The sequence below is a fragment of the Suillus discolor genome, assembly GCF_016758755.1.
Source record: "Suillus discolor strain FC423 chromosome Unknown F5147scaffold_2, whole genome shotgun sequence".
In the NCBI taxonomy this organism is placed as follows: Eukaryota; Fungi; Basidiomycota; class Agaricomycetes; order Boletales; family Suillaceae; genus Suillus; species Suillus discolor.
In genome coordinates, this window is record NW_024541249.1 from 4267 (window position 1) to 29136 (window position 24870).

The following is a 24870-nucleotide window of genomic DNA, read 5'->3' on the forward strand; positions in this document are numbered from 1 at the left end:
TATTCATGTACATCGGCCCACTCATCTACTCTATATATTCCCTGCATGGGCCCACCCACCTCCATCGGGAATAATTTGCCTCCTGGCCCATCCATCACAGTCGAGGATATTTTTATCATGGGCCCATGGTCCGCTGGCCCGTATCATATGGGATATTATGCACATCCATTCCCTCGTATTATATGGAGATAGGTCACTGTAATATGTGGACTATTGATATCACTCCGGCGGACACTCACACACGCTGGACCATCGTGTTTGTGGACATTTGTAGATTGGCTGCCATTGCTGACGACCTCCAACCATGCCGATGGGTGCCATCGTGTGTGCTTCGGTGATGGTAAACTAATTCAGCATATATTGAAGCAGCCTTTAGCATTCAACATGCTAGTGTGTTACACCGGTGGACATGCAGCCATCGCCTGGTTGAATGAATCACTTGCCTCTCCGAAGAGACATTGATAGATTTTGCACTGCCTCTCCGAGTATGCCACATGTCCATGCTTCTGGGCGAGCTTCGAGATGGCACCGAGACAGATCCATTCATCAGCCTTCTGGAGCAAAAAGTTGCATGTCCAATCCATTTCATGCTGAACAAGCAACAACTCTTCTGCCCATCGGTCTCTCATAGCCTTGGCACGAAGCCAGTAAACTGCACCATCGGCAGTATAAGCGCCGGTTACATGGAGTATCGGTGACCTGCTCACACTCATTCAGCCAGTCACTGCTGTTGGAGTCCCCTTCCACATCCAATGACCAAAACCAAGCTAGCACATTGTTCCTCTGCCCTCTTGAATTTGGATTGGCGACGGCAGTACTGACCTTGAGATGCTCCCTTGTCAACGGTTGGTATCTCTTGAGCAGTGCATCGTCTGCGCCGAGTCTGGACAATTGCGATCGGCATTTGGAATAGATACTTGCATTGATGCTGACCGCCCTGTCCACTGAATGAACTTGAGCCCAAGCTCTGGTAGACAACGCTTAGGACTTTGCTACTCTGACAGTCTTCCGGAAAATGACTGCCTTGTCAGCCAAATGCACCCTGATGTGGTGCAGGGCATCATTTGCCTGACCTTGCCGGAGCGTGAGTTCCTGATCGGCGATATCAGCAATGCCGAGGGTTGCACATTTCTCTAGCCCCAAATTGGAAGGCAAAGGAATTACCCCTCTCTCCAGCTCAAATGCTCTAAGCTCAACATCCATATCTTCTTCAGCCTCTTCTTGAAGTATTAGCAGATCTGGTTGCATGATCTGTATGTCATTGTCGCCTAATTCCTCACCAAGAATTATTGCTCTGGCCGCCGTCCAGCGATCAATATCCCGTTGCATGGTATCACGTCAGCGACCAATCACCAATCACTGAGTATCTGTTGACCAATGTCCAAGCTTTCTAACATCCATCTGCAGCGTGACCTGGGCTTCCTCGATACCAAGGCCCTCTGCCAGCCATGTTGCCGCACCTCTCCGGCGCGCCTCGCCAGGCCGCCGGCCTTGCGCCGTTAACAACTGTAACTCTTGCTGTTTTCTTGTCGGCGCTGTGCAAGAATTAGAAATGACTGTCCATGCGACAAGTCAACATACCTTTGCGTAGTTGAACTTCATAAATGTCCATTGCTGTTGGATCATGGCGCCACTGTTCATGTGCCAACCTCTCCTCGGCCTCCCAATCTTTGACTTTATTGGCATCGGTGGTCTCATCAAGCCGCTCAAATGCCATGTTGCTGTCGGCGACCCCTTTCATAGCTTCCTTGTATTTGTGGCAAAGTGATTTGCCTGTACGGTCTCCGCTTTCAAATTCATGTAAAGGATAAATGAGACACCCACTCATTCTGATCATTTTCATGAAGTTGCAATCATTCATTTGGTAATCCAGGCATTCTTTTCGGTGAGGAGTTCCCATGCCATGGGCCGCCGGTGAGATTATATTTAACGGCACCCATAATGTCTCCATGATCTCGCCGTCAATTCTGGCTGCGCCTTGTATGAAATTGGAGGCATATCTGACATAGCAGCTGTCTGGATGGCCATGGACATGCCATAGTCCGATGCCGGGGGTGATTTCCAGCTCCGGATGCATCTTCAGCAATGGACTGTCAGCGATGCAGTCCTGTAGGTGCTTATGGTACTGACAGTTCACATCATAGAAGGTCAATACGCGGTGGATGCCCTCGGCGTTGAGCTTCAATGCCTCGCACAGAGCATAATCCATGTTCATCTGTCTGTTGGCGGTTGGCGATAATGTGTACTGTCCAAGTCATTGTACATACCTTTCTCCCTTCTAAAAATCTACCATGGCGTGCGGGACAAAACAACCATGCCTCACACATGCACATCCGCTGATGCCGGTCGCCTCCAATCTCTGACGAGATGCATTTGCCAAATTGACGGCATGGTGGTTGTTGCACTCCGATCGTTGCACGGCATCCTTGGCAATGGCCAAATGCTCCTTGTACATGGCATTGCCAACCATGAATCCACGGCTGTCCATGAGAGACACTTCATCGGCAGGATTTGTGGCATGGAGATGCTCAGCTTTGAAGTTTCTGTCCATGACAAGTGATCTTGTGTATAACCAACTTGGAGTCTCTTGATCAGATCCATTGTTAGCATCGATGTCCTCGGCAGTGCCTCTGGCAGTGATTGTGACGTTTATTCCTGGCTGGGGACAGGCTGGACAGAAGAGGGCTAGATTGCCGGGTCTGATTTCCTTTTCCTCATGGCCGAAGCCATTCCACTTCAGGAGCTTCAACTTCCGCCATTGTCTTGCCACCCTCATGAGCTCCCGGTAATGGTCCTTTATGACAATTAATGAAATAGCAGGTGGGGCACCACAAAGCTCACCAGCACCAAGTGAGGAAAGATGCTCGTGGTCATCCTCCTTAACTTGCTGTAATAATTCATCGCCAAGGTCCCGCACTCCAGGTTGTCGAGTAAGAAGTCATTCAAGACATCGAAGGTAAATGCTGTCTTTGGTTCTATGAATGATGCCGGAAACAAACCCATGTGAAACAACTGTATATCGGTGGCGGCAGCCTCTGGGCATGTGCAATACTTGATGATGTGGGTATGTACTCCAGACTTGTCGACTATTGTTGTCATGGCCTTGTTGTTCTTAATGAACGGCATGCCAGTTGGTAGGTCATGAGCCTCCTTTGCACTCGGCTCGGCATTTGGTTCATCTGATGTGCTTTTGGCATCCGAAACATCAGAACTTCCTTCCCCTGTAGTGAACAGAGCTGACTCCCCTACATCATCGTCCCATGGGCAAGCATTTCCTCCATGCCCCAGCCAGATCACCATCCCACTCTTGACCAAGCAACTTTCCTCAAAAAACAAGCCTGTCCATTGGCTTACCCGATGGAAGGGAAGCCTCTGGTGCTGGGTTCTGCAACAACTTGTGCAAAAGAGAGGCTCACTGAAGCATCCATGGCATTTATAGACACCATCTGTCCCACAGATGATACATGACCTATCTGATGGAACCTCTCTTTCAAGGAGTATGTCAAGATATGCTTTGGTCTTTGGGACCCATTGACATATATAATCATTTTGACTCTGAATATAGATCAGTAGTAAAATAGAGGTGATATCGGCAGATGGCTCACCAGGGACTTCAGCAGGTGCAGTGGAGTCACCCTGTGATCACCAAGGTCGCCCGAAAAGTCATCTCCCCCATGGTAAAGCATACCATAAGATTCCTGCTTTGAGGAAGACTTAGTAGGGGTTGCTGGAACTGATCTACTAATGATAGGTCTCTCCACCCATTTGCCAACCACCTTTCTAGTCCTATATGTTCTCTGCCACTCCACCACTGCATACTTATGTTTCGGAGTCCACTCTTGTAGTCTAGAACCTCCCATTTGTTGAGCCCAGTACTGTACAAGAATCTGTAAGAATGACAAGTTTCAATTGACTGATGCAATATGGTCATATCAATCAATCACCATTGGTTACAAGTACATAATAAGAATTGTAATATAAGCTCAACTGAGCAGAACACAGCAATCATATCTGATATATATCCATGATATGAACTGTAATATAGGGGGAATGAACCGAGCAGAACAGAACAAAACCATGGAACACCAACGACAGTCAACCAACTGTTGTTGAGTCTGGAAAGATTCACCATCACCATCCTTCATAACACAACATGCCAAGAAGTGAATCTCCTATCGTGGTTCCACAAAAAAAGGTTTGCTTGCAGAAGGCTGAAGTCTTGGTCCTCAGAGCCCATCTAGAAGACTGGAAGTCTGTGAAAGGTAAAGAAAGATCAAGGGTGCTGCTTGCCATCTACAAGGAAGCATCCCTCCAAGCTCCCACCAAGGAAAAGGCCCTGTTGAAAGCTCGGCGAAAGGTATTTAACAGTTTATAACATATCGGAGATCCCGGAGCATGATAACATGTCTGTCAAAGATTTACAAGCAGTGGTTGCAGAACCAGTCTCGCCGGAGAGGAGCTGCAAAGCCCCTTATCAAGTATGGCCGTCATTGGACGGCAAGGCAAGTCTTGATTCACACACACAAAGCCTCGATTTGACAGAAGACCGGAGAGATGGCTGGAACCAAGGGGATGATTACCAAGTGGCCAAAGGCAGCAAAGACAGTCATTAATTGTTTGTCGGCGGAGGAGAGAGAGGGAGCGGAGGCCATGGCAGAGAGGTGGAACAACAAAGCAGCACCGCCGGATATTCAGGCCAAGATCACTGAGAGTAAGGGCGCCGACATGATTGAGCATTTTGCGACTGAAATGTTCAAGAAAGCCGGAATGCGAGTCTGCATCCTATCAGCTTGGAAGGACAGCCAAGGCAAGCTCATGTTGGGAGGGTGAGTGTCATCTCCAATCGATCGGTGATTTATTCAACAGTGACTGCAGCCACGACTTCAATGAACAGTCCAGCAATGGCGAGAGCTTTATCAAGACAAGGGATTGGGACAGCATCATCATGCCTGAATGAGTGGAATATGTGGGGGAGCAATTTGGTGAGGCCATGTAAATGTCTTACCGGCAAGCATACTGAAGCAAGTGAATGTTTAGACGGCGAGGATGATGGGGAGCCCCAGATGGTCAAATCAAAGAAACAAGTCGCCAAGAAATTAGTTGAACTTGACGAAGATGCCGATGGGTGGCCGATTCTGCCCGACACAACGGGATGGAAACGAGCCGAACAACAGCACATGATTCGGTCTTTCTTGACGAAGCTCTATAGTACTTGTTTTGCTCTTTCAGATTGTACATCGTTCTGATTCTGAACAGGAATGTGCTCCGGCAAAGAAAACCTGAAAGCGGCGGTGCCATGGGGAGATGTAATCCATGACCCATGGGCATTTTTTGACGGCGCCCATTGGCCGACCAGTGTGCAGCTCAAGGAGCCATCCAAGATGGATAAAGCAGATGCCACCACTGTACTAGATTTCTGGTTTGCCCGCCAGAAAGATGACATGCAACCGGCCTTCTCATTCAAGGCCTGGAAAGATTCCAATGGCGAGATGCAAGAGGCAGACTTGTGTCCACCCAGTGCTCACTGTGGCAATGCCACAAAGCAGAGCAAAGGCAAGGGTAAGGGCAAAGCCAACCCTAAAGCTAACCGCCGCCGTGTGCCGGATGATAGCAATTCGGAGGACGAGTTGGACAGTGATCTGGGAGAGGATGGTTCTAGGTCATCCAGTAAAGATGAGGGAGCACCATCCACTGGTGTAGAGCCCGAGATTTCGCCGCCCCCAAAGGTCGCCTTGCCGACCAGGAAGAAGATCAAGTCACGGCCTGCAAGTTCATGGCGGGATATCAGACAAGCTGTCACCAAGGTCGGCAGGGTGCTGAATCCTCTGATGAAAGGTTCTATTCCCTCCGGACAGCCTCTCAAGTCACAGGGAATGACATTGAAGGCACCAGCCGCATCTCCAGCGACTGGAACTAAAAGCAAGGAGGTCGCATATACATCAAATGAGCCTCCCAAGAACTTGAAATGCCATGGCACCAACACTGTGAGTGACACGCCAGCAAAGCGAACCAGGAGTAAAACCACTGTGCCAGAAGCTTCAAGGGCTAAGTGTGGCAGGAAGTAATCATTATGTCATATTGCATCTTTAGGATATGCCGGCATGGAATGAAAAGCAGACTGTCTGCCGGTGTACATCGGCATAACTCATCGGCAATGTGAATGTCTCGCCATTAACATAACATTGGTGGTACTAAAGAAACACAGCCACGACTAATTGAAAGATATACTGTATGTACTACTAACTACCGGCAGTCCTCTCTGCTATCTCAACCTCATTGGTAAGAGAGTCCATGAATGAAAGCTGGTGTATGTGGTGCTCGGATGCATGATGAATAGTGATAAGATCTTTGAAGATCCTAGTCAACCAATCTCTGGACTCACAGAACGCTGACAATACAGCGCAGTTACTATCCAAGACCTCTTCCGGCATGGGATCTCGGACATCATCGCCGGGCCTAATGAGGCTGCCCAGCATTGTTTGGGCGAGTCGATCAACTGTAAAGAAGTGAGTAAAGTTGGAAGAGTAATGTCAGTTGCGGGACTTACATTCATCTCCATTGAGCTGTTTCACAATGTCAATGGCAGCCTTCTCAGCGTCACCGATAAGGCATCCGATGGTGTCTTGGTGGGTCGCTTGACTGGCGGAATCGAGTTTCCATCGTTTGGCAGTGGGGAAAGCACCCTCCCAGTTTGGCAAGGCCTTTGGCGTGTAGGGGTCTGACTCAGGAGCTGGTGCCGCTTCTGGCACGGTGGCTATGATAGGCGACGGTACTACTTGGGGCAAGGTGATTGTGATCGGCACTGGTGCTGCTTGTGGCACAGCGGCCATAATAGGCGCTGGTGTCCATTCCCCTACCTTTGCTGGAGGGACCTTACAACCGAACTGGAATGCTAGATTGGTGGTTAATCTTTGGATAACTTATGGATATACATGTGCAACTTACGTTTATTATGATGGTCAAACCCAACATGGGTAGCAACACCCGCTGTTGCTGAAGGCGGCTGCTTCCAGCCGAAGTTGAACTTGGCTGTATGTTCGGGCGCCGGTGCCTGAGGAGGAGTGGAGGGTGGTGGCAGAGATAGCGGTCTCTTGAGAGGGATCACCGAAGCTGGCACTCCATTGTTGGGAGTATTGGAACCACTACGGCGGGTGCGCCGGACATCCTGCAGCGAGGGTAGTGCAGGTTGAATGTGACTCTCCACATCCATTCCAAAGTTGAATGGTTGAGCTGCCTGAACCTGCCGGCTTCTCTGTGGCAAAGGACTGAGTCCAGCCAAAATTAAATGTTGTAGGAGCTGGGGAAGATGGTGTGGGCTCCGAGTCGACTGCCGCTGGGCCTAGCGTGCTGAGCGGTTGGCCTGCCAGAACCGCTGGCTTGTCTGTGGAATGGGAGTGAGTCCAGCCAAAGTTGAATCTTGTTGGAGCTGGGGAGGGTGACGGTGGATTCAAGTCCGTTGCCGCTGGGCTTTGCTCGTTCACCGTAAACCCAAAGTTGAATTGTTGAGGTTGTAGTGGCGTGACAGCTGTTTGATGTGCCAGGTCCGGCACAAGGGCCTCTGCCATGACTTGCTTTCGCACCAGAAACCCAAAATTGAAGGTTTGGGGTATGGTACGCCTCGCAGGCACCAAGTCTGCTGTAAGAGGGCTGTGCGAACTTCCAAACCCGAAGTTGAACCCTAATTGGAAATAAATTAAAAATCACACTACATGCCACAGAAACACGTACTTGGAGGTCGGTTGCCGGTGTTGGAAATCAGCGAGTTGGAGGGTGTATCCCCATTCGCGGGGAGCTCGAAATGGACGTGACAGTTGTTAGCATTAGTCATGTTGTAGGAAACAGTGATGAAGTTTCAGATGAGTGATTGGATGAACCTTCGAAGATGTGAGCATTAAATATGTGCCGATTTGTGTTGTGGCCGCATCTGCGGGTTTAAACACTTAGCCAGGACAATAGATTGTCTGCGTAAAAAAGTGGACACGTGGTCAGAGATCAGTGCTTCTGAATCCGCATGCCGCCGCATGGCACAGGTGACCGAGCCAAGTTTGTATTATGACATGAAATTTTAATTCATTCCATCTGCCATATAATGACAAGCAAATTGTCCCCATTGTTTTTATCTACACTCACATTCCCTGCTCATCATGCCATCCTCAGAAGTTTTGAACAAGGCCTTCAATGAGGTAACCGCCGGCATGCTCCAAATTTTGGCAAGAGCCTTGCAGTTGACCGAAGGTCCCGCCGGCCACCTGAACATGGCCACAGAGATGGCAAACATAATGGTCAGCATGTCCTCATTAGTCATGCACTGTTACCTAATTAAGCACAGACTCTGGCATTTCAAAGTCATGCACGGTCGGCAACTGAAATACCACCGATCTTGCTCTCGGTGGCCATGGAATTGATGGAGCATGTAGATCGTGTTGGCCAGACGTCGTTTCTTAGTGTTCCGGTGTGGAACAACATCAAGTCTGATGACCCTCGCATCGAGCGCCATCAGTTATATGGCAAGGCTCACAAGGCAATGACTGCATCGGCCCCAGCACCGATGTCGCGACCTGCAGATACACCACCAGTAAATGCAGCCACAAATACACTGGCGGTCCCTTCAGTGGTAGCAAAGTCAAAGCTGCCCGGAAGGTCTGTCACAAGGAAGATGCCAATAGCCTTGTGTATGGACAGTGACAAAGTGGAAATTGTTGGGGATATCACCCAAGGCGATGCTCTCCACAAGCAGAAGCGGAGGTCCACTGGTGCATCCGAAGAGGTCACTGTTTGCCATGAAGACAAGGTCATCGCGCCGGCGATTGTAGACAAAGCTGAGGATGTCGCGCCGGGAAATACGAATACAATGCTGACTAGACCAAGGCCAAAGCCGAAAAGCAAGCAGGTGGAGATAGTAGTCTCGTCTGGGTCTGAGGTCCCAACGGATAGGAAAGGGAAGGGAAAGGAAGTTACGTTACTGGTGGAGACTGACCAGCAGGACCGTGGGCGGAAGAAGTCGAGAGATGTTAGTTCTGGCGGGCTGCCAAAAAAAGGATCTAACCATCCACCGCAGATGCAAAACACTGGTGATCAACGGAAACCATGGTATGAGATTCAGGTAGGGAGCTTTGTCATTCTATCTTTGTATTTGTCTAATTACTGTATTCTCCAGAAACGGGTGAGCACTAGGACCGCCACACGCGACCAGCAAAAAGGTGAAGCTACATTTGTGGAACAAAAGGCAATGGTCGCCCCTGAGCCTGTCGGCACCATGAGCACGGTGATGCAGGCTGATGTCAATGCTGTAAGCTCCCAAAATCCGAGTCTTGCTCCTTCTCATTCCATAAAGAACACTCCAATTGCTGCAATTCCACACATGCCACCTCCTCGTCCTACTCAATCGCCTCCATCATTCGCCAAAGACATGGTCATTGACGTGTCCGGTGACACGGTTGCAAGGGACTTGCAGGCCATGACACTAGAGGTGAAACTTGATTCAGTGTCGCCCCTCATGGCAGTTCAGGACACCATCAATGACCTTCAGACTTAAATGGCCGACATCCAAACTCGGAACGCCAAGATGGCTGAGTTGGTTGAAACCATGAATGCCCGCCTTGCTGCTCAGGATACTGACATCCGAGCCATGGAAAAAATGTGTGCCGAGATCGCCATATTGCAAGAGGAGGTGAAGGCCTTGCATGCCAAACCTCAGACTCGTGAGGGTCAGATCCGGAGCACTGAGTCAATGTTGACTGCACAAGGAAATCGTACTGCCGTCCTGATGAATGCCTATGAATCTATCCGGCAACGTGTTGTCCCCAGCCCACCCGTTCCTCATTTTAATAATGCTGTGTTCTTTCCTCCCACCGGTCATACAGTCCCATACAGTCAAGGCATGAGCGCCGGGCAGGCACAGGCAATGGAACGGCTTTATTTCAATTTCACCCCAGGTCCGTCCACCATCGCCGGTGCCTCCATTCCAAGTATCGCCGCCACACGCGCCGGACCTTCAGGCTCCCAGATCAACCAGCCCTCTAGTGAATCAGCATCTGGGAAGGGTCCCACCACCTAAATGTATTCTTACCGTCGCCATGTAGTGGTAGATAATTCGGAACTGCGCAATAATGTTGTTGTTATTCTTTCACTGTTGATCACCCCAAGAGACGCGCCGTTATGATGTGCTGCTGCAATGCCGGTCATGGCCTTACTTTCCGGTGACCAACCCCGAAGTTCCAGTCCGTTTTCTTTATCTAGGATGTACACTATACTGCCAAGTCTGCATCATTACATTTGTGTTATCCAGTCATCGGCAAGGCTCGGGCACGTGGCTTTCTTAACTGTGGGCCTAAGATTCTTTTATGTCATTATGTTACGTCCTATCATTGATTCCCGATAAGTGGTAATTATAAAGGTGTCGACCAGTCAGTGATATGGTTGTGTCTGTCCCCGCCTCCATGAGTTTTGTGCCTGCTGACTGGGCTTTGGCCGCCACTCATCTTGCCAGTGACTATGTTTGCCGCCAGTTCTGTGCCATTGTTGGAGTGACTCCGAAGGTCCTTCTGCCGCTGGAGCTTGATGTTGTGTTGATGCTAGGTTGCTCCCACCTCGCAAGGACCCTCGCCAATGCATATCTCAATCCTGGTAATGACCTTTCTATGCATCTGGCGCTCTTGTTGATTTGAATTGGCTTTAGTCACTATCAACTTCGATATGACGAGGTATTCCGAAGTACTGCAAAAGCAGGAGAGAGGTGTTAACCCCGGACGTAAAGAATTTCTCCTTACCCGATACCCACCGGATCGTGAGATTATCCTGGAGCGTCCTGCAGTTGTCCTGGACAAATTTGGTCTTATCGTGCTATGGTACCTCCCCGGAGCAATTGATGCTGCCATTCAGGTAGGCCTGCACAACTCGCCGACGATCTCTGCTCACCGTTCCAGAATGACATGCTGTCAGCGACAATGATGATGTCAGGTCTGCTGGGCAAGAGTATCACCCATGGTACATCGCCGAACGAGAAATGGTGCACCCATGAATCTAATTTTCAAATCAGTGAACATGGCCTTACCTCGGGGTGCATAAATCTTTTGCCAGGGTGGTTCCTGCAAGCTCATCCGGTGCGTTGACATTTTGGGACATAATATTCTTGCCTGATTTCTTCATAGGCTCCACAGTTTCAGCCCGAAGTATCGGCGACCCTTAAAAGTGACAATGGTGCGGCTTACTGTCAGGCGATGTGCAGACCGGCGGCCCTTGTTACCGCTGCACTGAGGGTCATGCACTTTGGTCTTTATTGGTCATCGTTGACAACACAACTGGGGCTTGGGGTATGGGCAGATACTCAACAAACACAGACCATGGGAAATTGCCTCAGAGAATGGGCATCTGTCTTTACTGTCGTCGCCGTTATGTGCAACTGGTACACTCCCTTGCACCGAGATGCTCTATCCCGTGCTCAATGGTTTGACATAATGACCAGCGTCGGCAGTCACACATTGGCGCGAATGAAGATGCCAAATATTGGGATTGAAATTGCCTATAATCCAGGTGTCATGGCTGGCACCTCGGGAAGAATTGTTAGGCATGGGGTGAACCGGGTGAACGGCGATAGAGTTGGCTGGGTGTGGTACATGAGGGATGATATTCATGAATTTGTAGATGTACCCCGAGGTGATCATTCAAGGTACAAATCTGTAGTTACCAATGCGATGGAATTCACATAGAGTTGGGGTATATATAGTACATTTGGGGATGTCCCCAAAGTGATTGATCCCTCTGGACCATACATGCATCAGCGAACTTCTGAATCAGTCTGACTGACCATAGATGTATCGGCGATGGTCGGTGCCATTTGGCGCCATATCGCTGGTTCAAGCTTATCAGTGGATGTTGTGTAGCTCACTGGGCCTGCCAGTTAATCCCGTTAGCCAAGACTGGGCCCATTCTGCTCGTGAGATGTGATATGGGCCCACCCCTGATTTAAGATGTATCCCTTGGGCCCATTGCATTGATCTGGCGACATTGGGCCCACCTGGCCGCCGGTATACGAGGCATAGGCCCGACTGTATACAAGCCAGAGGCCTCCGGGCCCGTGCATCTGCCTAACATACTGCTTATGGGCCCTTGGGGTTTGGTTAATATTGTGCGGTCAGCCCATGAGCTCTGACATAGGGAGCTGGGCCCAGCGGTGTTCATGAAAGTGGTGCTCCAGGCCCACCTGTCCGCCAAACATACGGAGCCCAGACCTACTCAATTCAGCAGACATGATATGGGCTCCCTCGGGTGCCTTATCGCTGCGGCCCCAGCTCAGCAACATATAAAGGAGTATCTGTTTGGGCCCACCACTCCATTCATCCCACCAAGAATGAGCCCATTGCTGTATTCTGCCTGTCACATGGGCCCACCTGCTGCATCAATAGCATATTGGTAGGACCCACTGGGCTACATCACCGGTGCACTGAGTGATCTCCGCCGGCAGTTTATTACTTTCGCACGTCCAGTAGTCTGCTACATACACCGGCAGTCATTGACTTTATGATCTGCCATCGTTTGATTACCGCTACATTCGCTGGTGGTGGTATTTCTACTCACTGGTTTACTTTTACATTCGCTGGAATGCCTGATTTTTTTCGCCACTGGCAATTCATCGGCACCAGTATTCCAGCCATCTCGGAAACTCATGGGCCCACTCGGAATTGTCAAATCATCCCTGTTCCTCATTAATGCAAGCCCACCTGTAAACACAGTCTACTTCATCCAGACCCCTGTCAGCCCACTGCAATGTTTCGAAGAACATGGGCAGTGGGCCTGCCCATAACAATATGGTACACAGCACCGCCGGGCCCACCCAGGTACACCGACCTACACTCATAAAGTGGGCCCATGTCACATGGAGCAAATGTCAAGGTGGGCTGGCCAGTAAGTAAGGTGATATGTCACTGTATTATGTGGTTGCACCATACTCAGGCCCGCAGGCGACAGTCACAGTGTCGCCAGGTCTAACATCATAACCTCTTTCTCGAGTGTATTGGATTGTCTGGGCGAGGTCCATCCGCTGAACCAATGATGTAGGAACTGAGATACTCGAAAGTCCAGACTCCGTGTCATCAGGGGTAATGATATCTCGGAACCAGAGATTACTTTCTCCCTTGGAGATCCAGTCAATGATGCCGCATTTTCCTATGTGCTCCCCACCCAGGACTTGTATGAAATCCCCGATTTCGATAGTGTCATATTCGGGGGGAGGCGCCAGATGTTGCTGCACTGGCAGCTGTGAGTTAATCATGTGCCTCAAAGGATGCTGATCCAAGTAATACTTTGAGACTTCCACCTGTGCAAAGTGTTAGTCCTCCAATGATTTTAATGACACCATAGATTTACCACTTCTTTAGAGACGTCTTGACACACGTGAAACGCTTCACCACACATTTTGAGGACGTATCCTTCTAAGCCTAAGTATGAACCGGCTACGACTCTAATGGTGTCGCCAACCCGAAAGACATGTTCTATGTCCTGGAGACAAAGTTCTATTTCATCTGGATGCCTGTCGAAAGTGATTTCCAAGCCCATGGAACCACAAGCATGGTCAGTCAAAATGACCCTACCGAGCTCTCCACGAAGAGCTCCATTGGTAACCCTGGCCCAGTCACCCGCACGTAAAAATTGCATCGAAAACTCAATAATAGTTTTCTTCAAAAGGCTGTGTCCCATCCCGATTCCAGATGTAGTTGGATGGCATCAGTGTGAGGGGAGGCCAGAAATTCCAGATGATCATGGCAGAATTTTTTCAGTAAGAGCCCCTTGTAGTAGCTTTCACCTTTGTATGTCCATCCTACTACTTTATCATTAAAAATAATGTCGGACACTGAGTTGTTCTTCAGAAGACGAGATCGTTCGACAAGCGCTCGACACCCTCGAGGCATTGGATAAGGAAAATCACATGGAGGACATAAGACTTCGACAAAATCCTTTCCAGACTTGAAGATTCTGCCAATGTAGCCCTTGTGTTTGCCTGTGCTTAATCTTCACCCACGCTGGGTAGGAAGCACGACTTGCGAGCGCTTGACAGCTTCACGTTCCTCTTCCATGATGCGAAGATACTGTTTGACAGCATGATAAAGTGAGGAAGGCAGTGTATCTGTGATGGATTTAGGGCTGTCTGCCACAACGTAAAGCTGGCCTGCAAGCCAAGCTGACACAGTAACAGAAAATTGTTTCCTCTGAAGGTATTCAGCGATGTATTCAGTAACAGCTCCTGCAATGCGTTGAGTGATTTACTATGTGAACTCAGTAAAAACCTACTTTGAACGTGAAGGAGATACATCCTGCTTTCGATTGCTCTGTGGCTGGGAGCCTGGAGACTTTCTGATGAACTGGCTGGATTCTGTTCAAAATGAGTGGCCATTTCATCAAAGGTTACAGCCAGCCTCTGTTTTGCCGATGGTCCTGGTAAGCACGTAACCTTTGGTGACTGCACAGACGTTCCATCCCCATACCCCTCCTCCTCCTCCTCCTCCTCCTCCTCCTCCTCCCCAACCTCGGCCTCATGTGAGATAAACATTCTTACAGCCTATATTCATTGTTTAGCTATGAAGTTAAAAAATAAAAAATTCACTTACATCGGATGGCTTGTGAGATTTTCTAATATGTGAACTTGGCAAGTGGGCATGCTTCCTCGATGCAGACATGCGCACAGAAGATTTTTCTGGAGGATCCGGTATGTATCTTTTCCATAGTGCTGAGAGGTTCCTTAGAGATTTGTTGTTGTCTGCATCACCGGAGAATAACAGACGTCGGGGCTCCACCCAGTCATCTGCAGAGTATCGATCACCAAGATATGCTACAAGCGTGTTGTCCATCTCAGATAATGGCATGGACATAGTGAGGAATTGCTCCAGAATTTTCCATGCACCATTATCATATAGTGCTGATGGTATTGCTTGGTTTCCTGTATCGTGCTCGTCAATGACAATGTTGACAATATTCAATTATGCCTTACCTTTGTGACGCTTTGGCATTGGTTCACCACCACTGGATCCGGCACATTTGGACATGATTCTGCATCATGTGATCAATCATTTAGAGTGACGACAAACTCAAGCTTTCACGTACTACAATAAAATCCGATAAGTCTATGTGCTATCTATTGTATAGTAAGTGATGAAGGTAGTTGGAGGAGAAAGAAGACCTGCTAATGTGTAAGATCAGTATTTATAGTGAATCACTACTTTGGATTAGCTAATACGTACAACGGTGATTTGTGGATTGTTGTAGAACCCGCGACACAGCAGCATTGTCCTGGATGGACCGACGGCACAACAAGGATTGCATAAGGAAACATTTTTCTGCCGATATTGTTAAGTCCTGCCCAAGTAAAAGTACACAGCAATACAAGGCGCACCGTGGTGAAAACATGTAGATAGTGAAGTCCATTCTCCAAGACTCTCTGCAGAGGCTGAAGAGTCGGCACACGAATCTGAATTACTACTCTACTGACTCACATTACTACATCATCACTAAATATAAAGTAACAGTACTCTCCATAATCACATGGCTAAGTATAAACATACAGTGCAACTTCGCCTTACAGAAGAGTCAAACAGAAGGCCAAACGTGTGAGGGACACAGTTGATATACTGAATGACTACATATTCAGACCCAGCCGGCAACACCCGTATTGTATTGTGACAGTATTGTATCACTGTGGCTGTTTCGCGTGTTGCCGGCTGGGTTTTAATCCTACAGTCAGTCACTATATAATTCACAGGGTCTCTCACTCTTCATTTGTTGTTTTCCTGAACACTGAATCATATATGTGCGAAGTACTATACCATAATGTAGCCTTGTAAAATACAGCTATGATAATAAATTCATAGCATTGAGCTGTGTTGGCGTTGGGTATAGTGTCGGGTGCAGCGCGCTCCCGACTTAAACTTCAATGAAATCGCAGTCGTTCGGTTGCATTCATCATGTAGGTTACTCAAGTTCACATCAGAAATGGATTCATGAGTGTCTATTTCCAGTTCAGATTGTGTGAAATTATGAAATGGAACCATGTGCCCTGCACTAATAGAATTACGCGAAGCGCGCCAGGCCAGGTTGTCGGTGAGATAACTTACGCTGCATGTACAAGTCAATATCTGACTATGATTAATTGCTACAGGCTCAACTAACAATAAGGTTTATTCTATTACGAATCATGCAACTATCAACAATCCATCCCGACACTTCCTCAGATAGCATATGGGGATTTACACATCTCTAAAAATATCTCACAGGATAATATGCTGAAGGTATATAGGCCTTCCCAATGAATTTCTCGATATTCACTAATTGAAAAGGTAAGTACATATGTCCTTATTATGCAAATAAAATCACTTACGCATGTACCCGCAACTGCTGGTCACGCACTCAGCAACATACTCCCCTTCGTAGATCCCTGTATGGCATGGAAATATGGATGTCTCGACATATTTGTCATAAGTTGCACAAAGACAGCACGGGTAGCGAAACGCATGTGCCTCGCGATAAGCCTGAAATCAGCAAGGGTGGATTTTATATCCATATCAGTCAGTTGGCCTGTAGCATGTGTACTACATGTGAGTAACGAATATCTTTTTATAAATCAAGTGATTCACCATTGAAACATTGTTAGTTCTCCTGTTTGGCTGTGGTAATGAAGTATTCCATGGCGGCAAGTTATGATGCTTACTAGCATCTCCACAACCTTGGGATTGGCTTTGAATTCGAATTCCGTGGATAGCGTTGAGCATCCAGAACATGGAGAAGATGGTGCGGACATTTCAGGATTCAGATAGAATATGACTGAATTGTATTTTCAGCGTTTAAATAGATAGCTACATGGTCCTACCACTACATGCTTCCATTCCCAATATTCCGTCATTCGGCTGCCATTCCGCCATTGCCAAATTCCGCCATTGCCAAATCTCGCCATTCCCTGCTCTTCGGCCACTATCCCACCGTTTACCTATTAATATCTCTGTTGAGACTCTGCATTGGCCATGCTTTCCATGTCGACATCCATTTACACGTGTGTATGCAAACGCACTTTCACGGGGCAGAACTACTTCAGTCAGCACCAGCACTCATGTACTCATACTAAGAAGCATCTGTCGTCGGCTATATCTTCTTTCAAGGAGTTTGCAAGCCGCAGGAAAAAGTTGCGCCCTCACTCCGATGAGGGTGGTCCCATGGGAGGTATCGACTCGGATATTACATTGTCAAATTCGCCCGCCCTCCACCTGCCTTCAGGGGAGGTGTCTCAACAGCCTAGGGTTGCTGGTGCTCCTCCACTCAACTCCCTGTTAGCCCCTGTCACAGAGGCTGACTGTGAAATAGGGGAAATTGATGGAGAAGATATGAGCTTGGCACAATGCCAACCAAGACGGCAGAATCGTCAGCTGCCCAAGTGATTCAGAGACATCCTACCTCAGCCTCCACCCACTGTACCCTTGGATGTTTGCGAACTACCTCCCCCATCCGTCGGTCAAGTAGTGGCATCACATGCAACCCCACCCTTACCATCACATGCTACGTTCCACACACCCCCAAACATCTTCAGGCTAGTGCACCAATATTTCTCATCTACACCTCTGTCCCATGATCCAGAAGAGTATGTCACCATGGCAGATCTCTCCTCTATTCCTGGTAGCCGCATGGCCAATGAAGAAGAACCCAACTCGCCCACCCCTGTGGCTAACGATTCTCAGTACTTCCCCTATCCCAACCGTTCTTTGTTTCAACTCGGTGATTGGTACTGAAATCGAGGGGTACAGAAGTCGCAAGGGGACTACACACAGCTGGTGGAGATCATAGGTGACGAAACCTTCAATGCTGCCGATGTGAGCTCCACACATTGGAAGGAAATCAATTCCAAACTGGGTGCAAATGAGTACGACGAGGGAGACGGGGAAGAATGGGAAGATGAAGATGCTGGTTGGAAAAGGACGCCAGTTTCCATCGAAGTGCCCTTTTCCCGCACATCTGAAATTCCAGGGCCTCGCGTCTTTCGAGCCACTGATCTGTATCATTGCTCCCTTGTTGCTGTCATATGGGAAAAACCAACCAACGGCCAAGATAATAAATTATTTCATTACAAGCCGTACAAGCTGTCTTGGAATCCTCCTCACCTTGACGCTGAAGTTTGTATATACGGAGACTTATTCACATCCCCAGTATTCCATGATGCACACACCAAACTACAAGAAATGCCTAGGGAACCTGGCTGTGATCTCCCCCGAGTAGTGGCTGGTCTGATGTTCTGGTCTGACGCCATGCAATTGTCTTCATTTGGCAATGCTAAGCTTTGGCCCACCTACATCTATTTTGGTAATGAGTCAAAGTACCGCCGCTGCAAACCGTCGTGCAACTTGAGCAACCACATCGCGTACTTCGAGACGGTAAGCCTTTCTGCAGTATTTGTCTCAAATGAATACCAAACCTTCTTTGCCAGCTTCCAGACTCGTTCAAGGACTTTATGTGTGACAGAGGCATGAGTGGCGACTGCACAACCCATTGTCACAGGGAACTGTTTCATGAGCAGTGGAATATTCTATTGGACGATGAATTCCTGGATGCATATGAGCATGGAATTGTGATTCATTGTTGCAATGGCATCACACGCAGATTCTACCCCAGGATCTTTACCTACTCAGCAGACTATCCTGAGAAGTACGTGAATTTCATATCTTACACGTCTAGAATTCGTCCTGACTTGACTAGAGTACTTATTGCCACCATTCGAAATCTTGGAGGTTGTCCGTGTCCACGTTGCCTTATACCAAAGGAGCTCATACATAATATGGGAAGACCTCTGGACAGGTGACAACACGAGACACTGGAACACAATGATAATAGATGAAGACTTATGGTAAGCTCTGCGCGGAAATTAATCTATGAAAAGGACCTTGGTGTTGGGAGTGCAGTGGTAGAACACCTCTTGAAGCCACATTCCTGGGTCCCTACCTCAGTGAGGCTTTGACTTCTATTACTAATTATAACTAATCAACCTACAGAACACATTTTCCGATCACCTTGCTACTTTTGGTTTTAATATTTTCCGTGCGCTTGTGGTAGACCTCTTGCATGAGTTTGAACTTGGGGTTTGGAAAATGCTTTTCATTCATTTGTTATGAATCCTTACGGCGGAGGACAAGAGTCTGATTAAAAAATTGGACCAAAGGTACATTACATTATTTGACGTCACCCATCAAGCTGACCTCTCTACTACAAGATACAGGCAAATACCTATGTTTGGCCCAGCAACTATCCGACAATTTTTGGCCAATGCTTCGGACATGACACACATGGCAGCCCGAAACTTCAAAGACCTTCTCCAGGTATGAATTGTCTACTGAAGTTGGATGGGCCCTGATGCAATCTTAAGTGCTCTATCCCTGTCTTCGATGGTCTTCTCCCTGAACTGCACAATACGACTGTTTTACGGCTGCTGTTTACTATGGCGCATTGGCATGGACTGGCTAAGCTTTGGATGCACTCTGATTTGACGATCAACATCATGGATCAAGTTACTTCAGCAGTCGGCGGCCAGTTTCGCAATTTCAAGGCTCAAGTTTGTTCCGCTTACAACACACAAGAACTTTGTCAGGAAGTTGAGGCTCGTACCCAACGCCATGCAAAGCGAGCAGCAAAACAGGTGGGAGGGCAGGAGGGTAAACAAAGCAGCTTATTAAAGGAGCAGGCGGCACAGTCAGCTGGATCACCCAAGGACATGCACTGCAAGAAGGTATTCAACTTCCAAACCTACAAGTTTCACGCTTTGGGCGACTATGTTTCTACAATACAGCCAGTATGGCACATCCTATTCATATAGCTCTGAACCAGTAGGTCCTATGATGTGTGACTCCAAACTCCACCTGCTGACTCTATCCAGGGTGAACTCAAACACCATTCTCCCAAGGCTAGATATCATCGAACGGACCGCAAGTCATTTGTGAAGCAGCTGATGCACATTGAACATCGTCAGGCCCATATCCATCATATCAGCGACAAAATAGTACACCGTCCACATGTGGAAATCGCTGAATTAGCGATAAGCCCAGTCGTTCACCACCACATTGGCATGACACAGAAGTACCCTGTGCACATAGGCACGTACCTGAGCAGCCATTCAGGTGATCCGGCGATCAAGGTTAGCCCAATCAGCCTTCACTACACCGTGCACTAACACTTGCCTACAGAATTTCCATTCCAAGCTGAAGGAACATCTATTGCAGCGAATTCGCAACTCCACTGATGTGCCATCTTTGAGAGAAGTGTGCGACACCAATACGACTATTATTAAGGACGATCATATGTATCATCATAACATCACCAGGTTCAATTATACAACGTATGATGTTCGCCGAGCTCAAGATGTCATCAACCCACAAACTTCACACTGCAATGTGATGGCTCTCCGTGGTGACAATGATATGGGCAATGACGACAGTCATAAATTTATTTACGGTAAGGTACTCGGTGTTTATCATGTGAATGTAATCTACATCGGAGTTGGTATGGTCGATGTTACGGTATACTCATTCTCTTCGCTTCTCTTTCGATACTGGACAATGGTACATGCACACGGCTCTTAACGAGCGACCAATCACCTTCCAGAACCTTACTCATATCATCGCCAAACTAACCTTCCGTACTAGCAACCATCGCTATGTTTAGATCACTATCTCTTATCAAAGCGGGCTGTCCGCACCATGGTTACTATCTCCTATCTGTTATCTCTTATCACTTACCAAGCGGGCTGTCCGCCTTCTATCTTGATACACACTTACAATCTCCGCTTGAACCCACGCTATATAGTTACATAGCGTACCACATGTATTTCCTCACTTTAATCTACTGGGTTTTACCTGGAACAAGTCCTTTAGCAAGGTCTCCAACCTTGCTATCTAAGAACCACTATTCTAAGGAAGTCGCCGATACTTGCCTTAGCCAGAAACCTTTGACCTCTCGTTCGAGAGAAGAACCACATCTGTCTCGCCGAATCTCAGTCCACTCGGACTTAGACAGCTCGACATACCCCAGTCGTAACAGTCGACTTCACCCCACTACGAATAGAGTTTCTATGGGTTCGTTGGTACAAGCCCATTGTTACAGTAACATGGCATGAGTCCCCTGCCAGCAGACAGCCCTCTGCCACCGCACAGCTATAGACGATACCGGAGTCTCACCAGCTCTATGACGATAGATGACGATAGATGACGATAGAAGATGATAGACGATAAGCGGCAACTGCCGGCTTAGATAAGCGGTCTGGACCGCACGTGACGACACATGACGACATAGGTCTAGAAGACCTATTTATGTTATCAAGATAGAAGGCAAGCCTCGTGCTGCCTCATGTACTGATAGAAGGGTACCGCATGGACCCTATCTACGATAGAAGCCCGCCTCATGGACGCTATCTCTGACTCATGTAGATAAGCAGATTAGAACCCAGCTTTAGGCTGAGCTTAGATACAAAGAGTAGCCTTATATAAGGTCGAAGATTAAAGTAGATGTTCCTTACTTTAATCTTACTAGGTTTACCCTTGAACTCCTTGTCCCGCTAAAGCTACCTGCTTGACATCGACTCGTACCTTCAGTGACGCCTCTCACTGTCTGTAAACCCTGCTATCATCTCAGCGTAACCCCTCGTTAACCACCACGAGCTACGTTCGAGTACGCAACCTTTGCTTGTCTGTAAAGGCCGACGACTCTCAGCACTCGGTACCACTGTCGTGGTTGTCGCTGTTTAGATCATCCTAGTTGCACACGACCGTTTGTCGTAACACCCATGGAGCAAGTCTCTTCCTGGGATACCTCCACCCTCGATCAACTTAGATTTCTGCCTATGGATGACAACTCCTCATTCAGCTTCATAAATCCAGCGGATGTACTAAGGGCTTGCCACATCATACCTGCTTTCGCCAAGGGCAGGAAACACCCTGACGGATTGGGGGTGTCGGGATGTGCAGGGGATAAGGATGATTGGCGTGAATATTATGTCAATCAGTGAGTTTCAGGCATAATTATAAGTAATTACCACCAAGCTCATAATGTCAGGTTTGTCGATCGTGACATGTTAATGCACTTCCACTTCGGTCTTGGAGTGGGACATGTTTACTCTCACTATCGCTCCATGCATGTCGGACCACGAGAAGGCAGTGCAGACGTTCAACACCCTGCAGAAAATGGAACTGAAGAAGAATATGAAGAATATGAAGATGACAATGACAATGAAGAACGTGAAGATGATGTTGCCACGGGTGGACTCACTCTCGAGCAGCGCTTCAGTGTCAGCAATGAGTTGTTAAACCACTTTGGTGAGATGTATGATAGCGAATTGGAATTAGATTATGAGAATTAAATCTTGTTCGCTACCTTGTAAAAATACTTTTTGGGTCGCTATTATACACGTAACAACCTTGAATCATTGCCTTGGCGCTGCAATGGCGGAATGTCATATGACACATTTAAGCTTGCTGCATGTAATAGCTTAGATGGCGGTGCGATGGCATAGTATTTCATAAGTCTGAAGGAGGTATGTAGCCACCTTTAAACGCGTGGCCTTTTGTCCCAATAGTTAACAACAATGTCTTTCTCTTCAGGATATCATGCAACCACAAGCACTACAACCTGTCAAGGCATTACATGCTATGTGTACAATGAGATGATGCCTTTGGTGTTGCCCTTGAATGTACTTTGTTTCTGCCTTGTAAGCTACACGTCGCTAATGCGGTTTTTTTTTCAGGGAACTCTTGCAGGCACAAGTGACACCTTGTCCTTCGTTGGGTACGTTGCGATCGGGCTGGAGCCCATAGTGTATGGATTGTATGTGAGTATTTCTATTTCTTTGGAATTTTTTCAGCATCTCACTATAGCATGCAGTGTTCACCATCAACTCTCGACGCCGTGTGGTTTTTTTTTTGGGCATTATACACTATTGATTGGTGCCATAGGTACATCATCGTATCAAACTCACTGCCTATATGGAAACTGGACGTGTTCACACTGCTTCACTTGAAGCAGAAGGCACTGAGGTTCCGGTCTACATTCTAGAGGTACGTTGAATCTGTGCTATGTCTTGCCATCCCACTGATCAATCTTGTAGAATGGTCTTCCCACCGCAATCTTAGATTTGCCTGCCATGTGGACTAGGCAGGGCCACGACAGGAAAATACATGTCGTTTATGATGGCTGGGTAAGTTCACCTTGCAATTTTTGTGTTATCTCCCTTAACAACATCATAGGTTGATTTAGCTAATTATCGTACCATCATTCATTGGGCCGACTATCCGTCAGGGTACAACATGCCTGTCTTCCAATTTTCTGGTCACTGTGACATGTCTGATGTCTTTTCATCTGCATCGGCAAACAATGCTTCAATCTTCAGTTCTTGGATGATGTCCAATGCCCATGTGACATCGGAAGGCGATTATGGAGGACCTTATTCCACTCATTCTGATTCTCACCACAAGTCTGAGTCCGCGCCTGTGTCTGATATCCCCATCGCCACTGCTCAATCCACAGATGCTGACCACTTGACGGGAGTAATGCAAAAATACTCAAAGTGGAGGCTGGTCTTGTCCTATCTGTGGCTTTTGATGAGATTGGCAATTTGTAGAGGCGAAACCGGGAACCCTCATTTTATCACCACGGCTCCAATTGAGGTAAAAGCTGCCTTGATACGCCGCCTTTTCACTGAGAGTTTCCTTCATGCTAATATAAGTGCTGTGGAGTTGGAACACGGTCAGGAGTTCATTTATTCATGTAATGCGCGTACTCATTTTTTTTCCAATAGTTTCCCGCTAGCGATGGTAGGATTCTAAGTGAGAATGAGATCCTCGTGATGGTATGTTTCCTCCTCATTTTTATAACTTATCTCACCTCAAATAGGCAGGCCCATGGGTATCCACATTTATACACAATTCAAGGCATGTGGCCCTTCAGACAATCAATCATGCTTGAGCAGGCTTTGGGCTACACAATATTTTCGGTACCCTGCTCAGAGCTAGGCTTGAGCATTTGCTAGGCCACTTCATGCGACCACAGTCTGCACGTCTTCCATTGGATGTCAGTGTTCTAAACTTCTCTGTTGTCAAATTCTTATTGTGCTATGCAGCAAAACGGATTGGTTTGGATCTTCCGCACCAGGTGTATCAAGTCTATCCTATGGCACAATGTGTTTAGGGTGACCATATCGGCCGCTGCTACCGTTTCCATAACCCCTGGCATACCAATGATCTTGGCTGATCTTGAGCCTGAAGTGTTTAGGCATACTTCTGTCCTACCTATGGAAACTCTAGCTTTCATACAGTCTCTTGTAAGTTGTATCTAATCCACGTGTTTTTTTATTTCTAAAACTGTCTCGTCAAACTAGTGTTACGTGTCCCTCTTTCGAAAGCTAGAGAGCATTGTGGCCCAAATTCCCGGTGCTACCTTTGATCGACCATTCTATCCACCTGCAAGCATGATTTATGACAAGGCCATTGAGACACTCAACATAATCTTGCCACTGGATTCAGACCCAGGACACCCCACGTTTATGACCTGCATGGCCTCATTGTGTGATCTCGCGTTAGTTTTGATATTTTGAGAGTCAAAATTTTATATACTAACTAAAAGAATTTATCATGCAGCATGAATGATGTTGTACGAGTTGCCCACACATAAGAAGTATATTTGCTTTGCATATCTTCCCCGCACTCACTTGTATTTTCAATATCATGTTGTTCCTGCCTGGGCCGTTTTGCAATTCAGCGACTAATCAATTGACTAAAGTGTTTCATGATGTTTGAAACATGTTAGCAGTTATTTTATTTATGTAACTGAGGTATTGTATTTCGCCATTGATCAGACACAGGT

The 24870-nt window shown here is 47.5% G+C and overlaps 8 protein-coding genes across 8 annotated transcripts; 5 read left to right on the plus strand and 3 right to left on the minus strand.

Moving 5' to 3' along the window:
• Window positions 1–395: 395 nt before the first annotated feature.
• On the minus strand, window positions 396–3947 carry F5147DRAFT_647419 (uncharacterized protein; the record flags this gene model as incomplete). Its single annotated transcript, XM_041433198.1, has 10 exons — window positions 396–652; window positions 708–883; window positions 989–1294; window positions 1361–1535; window positions 1582–2245; window positions 2291–2794; window positions 2842–3385; window positions 3470–3555; window positions 3606–3887; window positions 3945–3947. The coding sequence occupies 10 exons, from the start codon at window positions 3945–3947 to the stop codon at window positions 396–398; spliced, it is 2997 nt and encodes a 998-aa protein (XP_041299287.1).
• Window positions 3948–4153: 206 nt separating this feature from the next.
• F5147DRAFT_647420 (uncharacterized protein) lies at window positions 4154–5820 on the plus strand (the record flags this gene model as incomplete). The annotated part of the gene is made up of 6 exons (XM_041433199.1): window positions 4154–4357; window positions 4417–4506; window positions 4543–4826; window positions 4895–5208; window positions 5257–5694; window positions 5744–5820. 6 exons carry the CDS (start codon window positions 4154–4156, stop codon window positions 5818–5820), a joined length of 1407 nt encoding a protein of 468 aa, XP_041299288.1.
• A 419-nt stretch (window positions 5821–6239) lies between these two features.
• F5147DRAFT_766952 (uncharacterized protein) lies at window positions 6240–7828 on the minus strand (the record flags this gene model as incomplete). Its single annotated transcript, XM_041440824.1, has 5 exons — window positions 6240–6496; window positions 6548–6892; window positions 6946–7339; window positions 7371–7678; window positions 7729–7828. 5 exons carry the CDS (start codon window positions 7826–7828, stop codon window positions 6240–6242), a joined length of 1404 nt encoding a protein of 467 aa, XP_041299289.1.
• Window positions 7829–8144: 316 nt separating this feature from the next.
• Window positions 8145–10057, plus strand: F5147DRAFT_647422 (uncharacterized protein; the record flags this gene model as incomplete). The annotated part of the gene is made up of 6 exons (XM_041433200.1): window positions 8145–8282; window positions 8330–8640; window positions 8683–9103; window positions 9158–9289; window positions 9335–9469; window positions 9611–10057. 6 exons carry the CDS (start codon window positions 8145–8147, stop codon window positions 10055–10057), a joined length of 1584 nt encoding a protein of 527 aa, XP_041299290.1.
• Window positions 10058–10439: 382 nt separating this feature from the next.
• On the plus strand, window positions 10440–11708 carry F5147DRAFT_766955 (uncharacterized protein; the record flags this gene model as incomplete). The annotated part of the gene is made up of 4 exons (XM_041440825.1): window positions 10440–10626; window positions 10679–10881; window positions 10926–11102; window positions 11151–11708. The coding sequence occupies 4 exons, from the start codon at window positions 10440–10442 to the stop codon at window positions 11706–11708; spliced, it is 1125 nt and encodes a 374-aa protein (XP_041299291.1).
• A 1220-nt stretch (window positions 11709–12928) lies between these two features.
• On the minus strand, window positions 12929–15038 carry F5147DRAFT_647424 (uncharacterized protein; the record flags this gene model as incomplete). The annotated part of the gene is made up of 6 exons (XM_041433201.1): window positions 12929–13315; window positions 13393–13684; window positions 14014–14239; window positions 14287–14554; window positions 14604–14932; window positions 14984–15038. 6 exons carry the CDS (start codon window positions 15036–15038, stop codon window positions 12929–12931), a joined length of 1557 nt encoding a protein of 518 aa, XP_041299292.1.
• Window positions 15039–19235: 4197 nt separating this feature from the next.
• F5147DRAFT_564447 (uncharacterized protein) lies at window positions 19236–19837 on the plus strand (the record flags this gene model as incomplete). The annotated part of the gene is made up of 2 exons (XM_041430724.1): window positions 19236–19343; window positions 19391–19837. Coding segments are annotated over 2 exons (555 nt in total), but the record flags the coding sequence as incomplete, so codon positions are not given.
• Window positions 19838–22144: 2307 nt separating this feature from the next.
• Window positions 22145–24601, plus strand: F5147DRAFT_647426 (uncharacterized protein; the record flags this gene model as incomplete). Its single annotated transcript, XM_041433202.1, has 10 exons — window positions 22145–22328; window positions 22526–22546; window positions 22614–22720; window positions 22757–22840; window positions 22965–23066; window positions 23117–23206; window positions 23256–23675; window positions 23807–23857; window positions 24128–24328; window positions 24386–24601. 10 exons carry the CDS (start codon window positions 22145–22147, stop codon window positions 24599–24601), a joined length of 1476 nt encoding a protein of 491 aa, XP_041299294.1.
• Window positions 24602–24870: the final 269 nt, after the last annotated feature.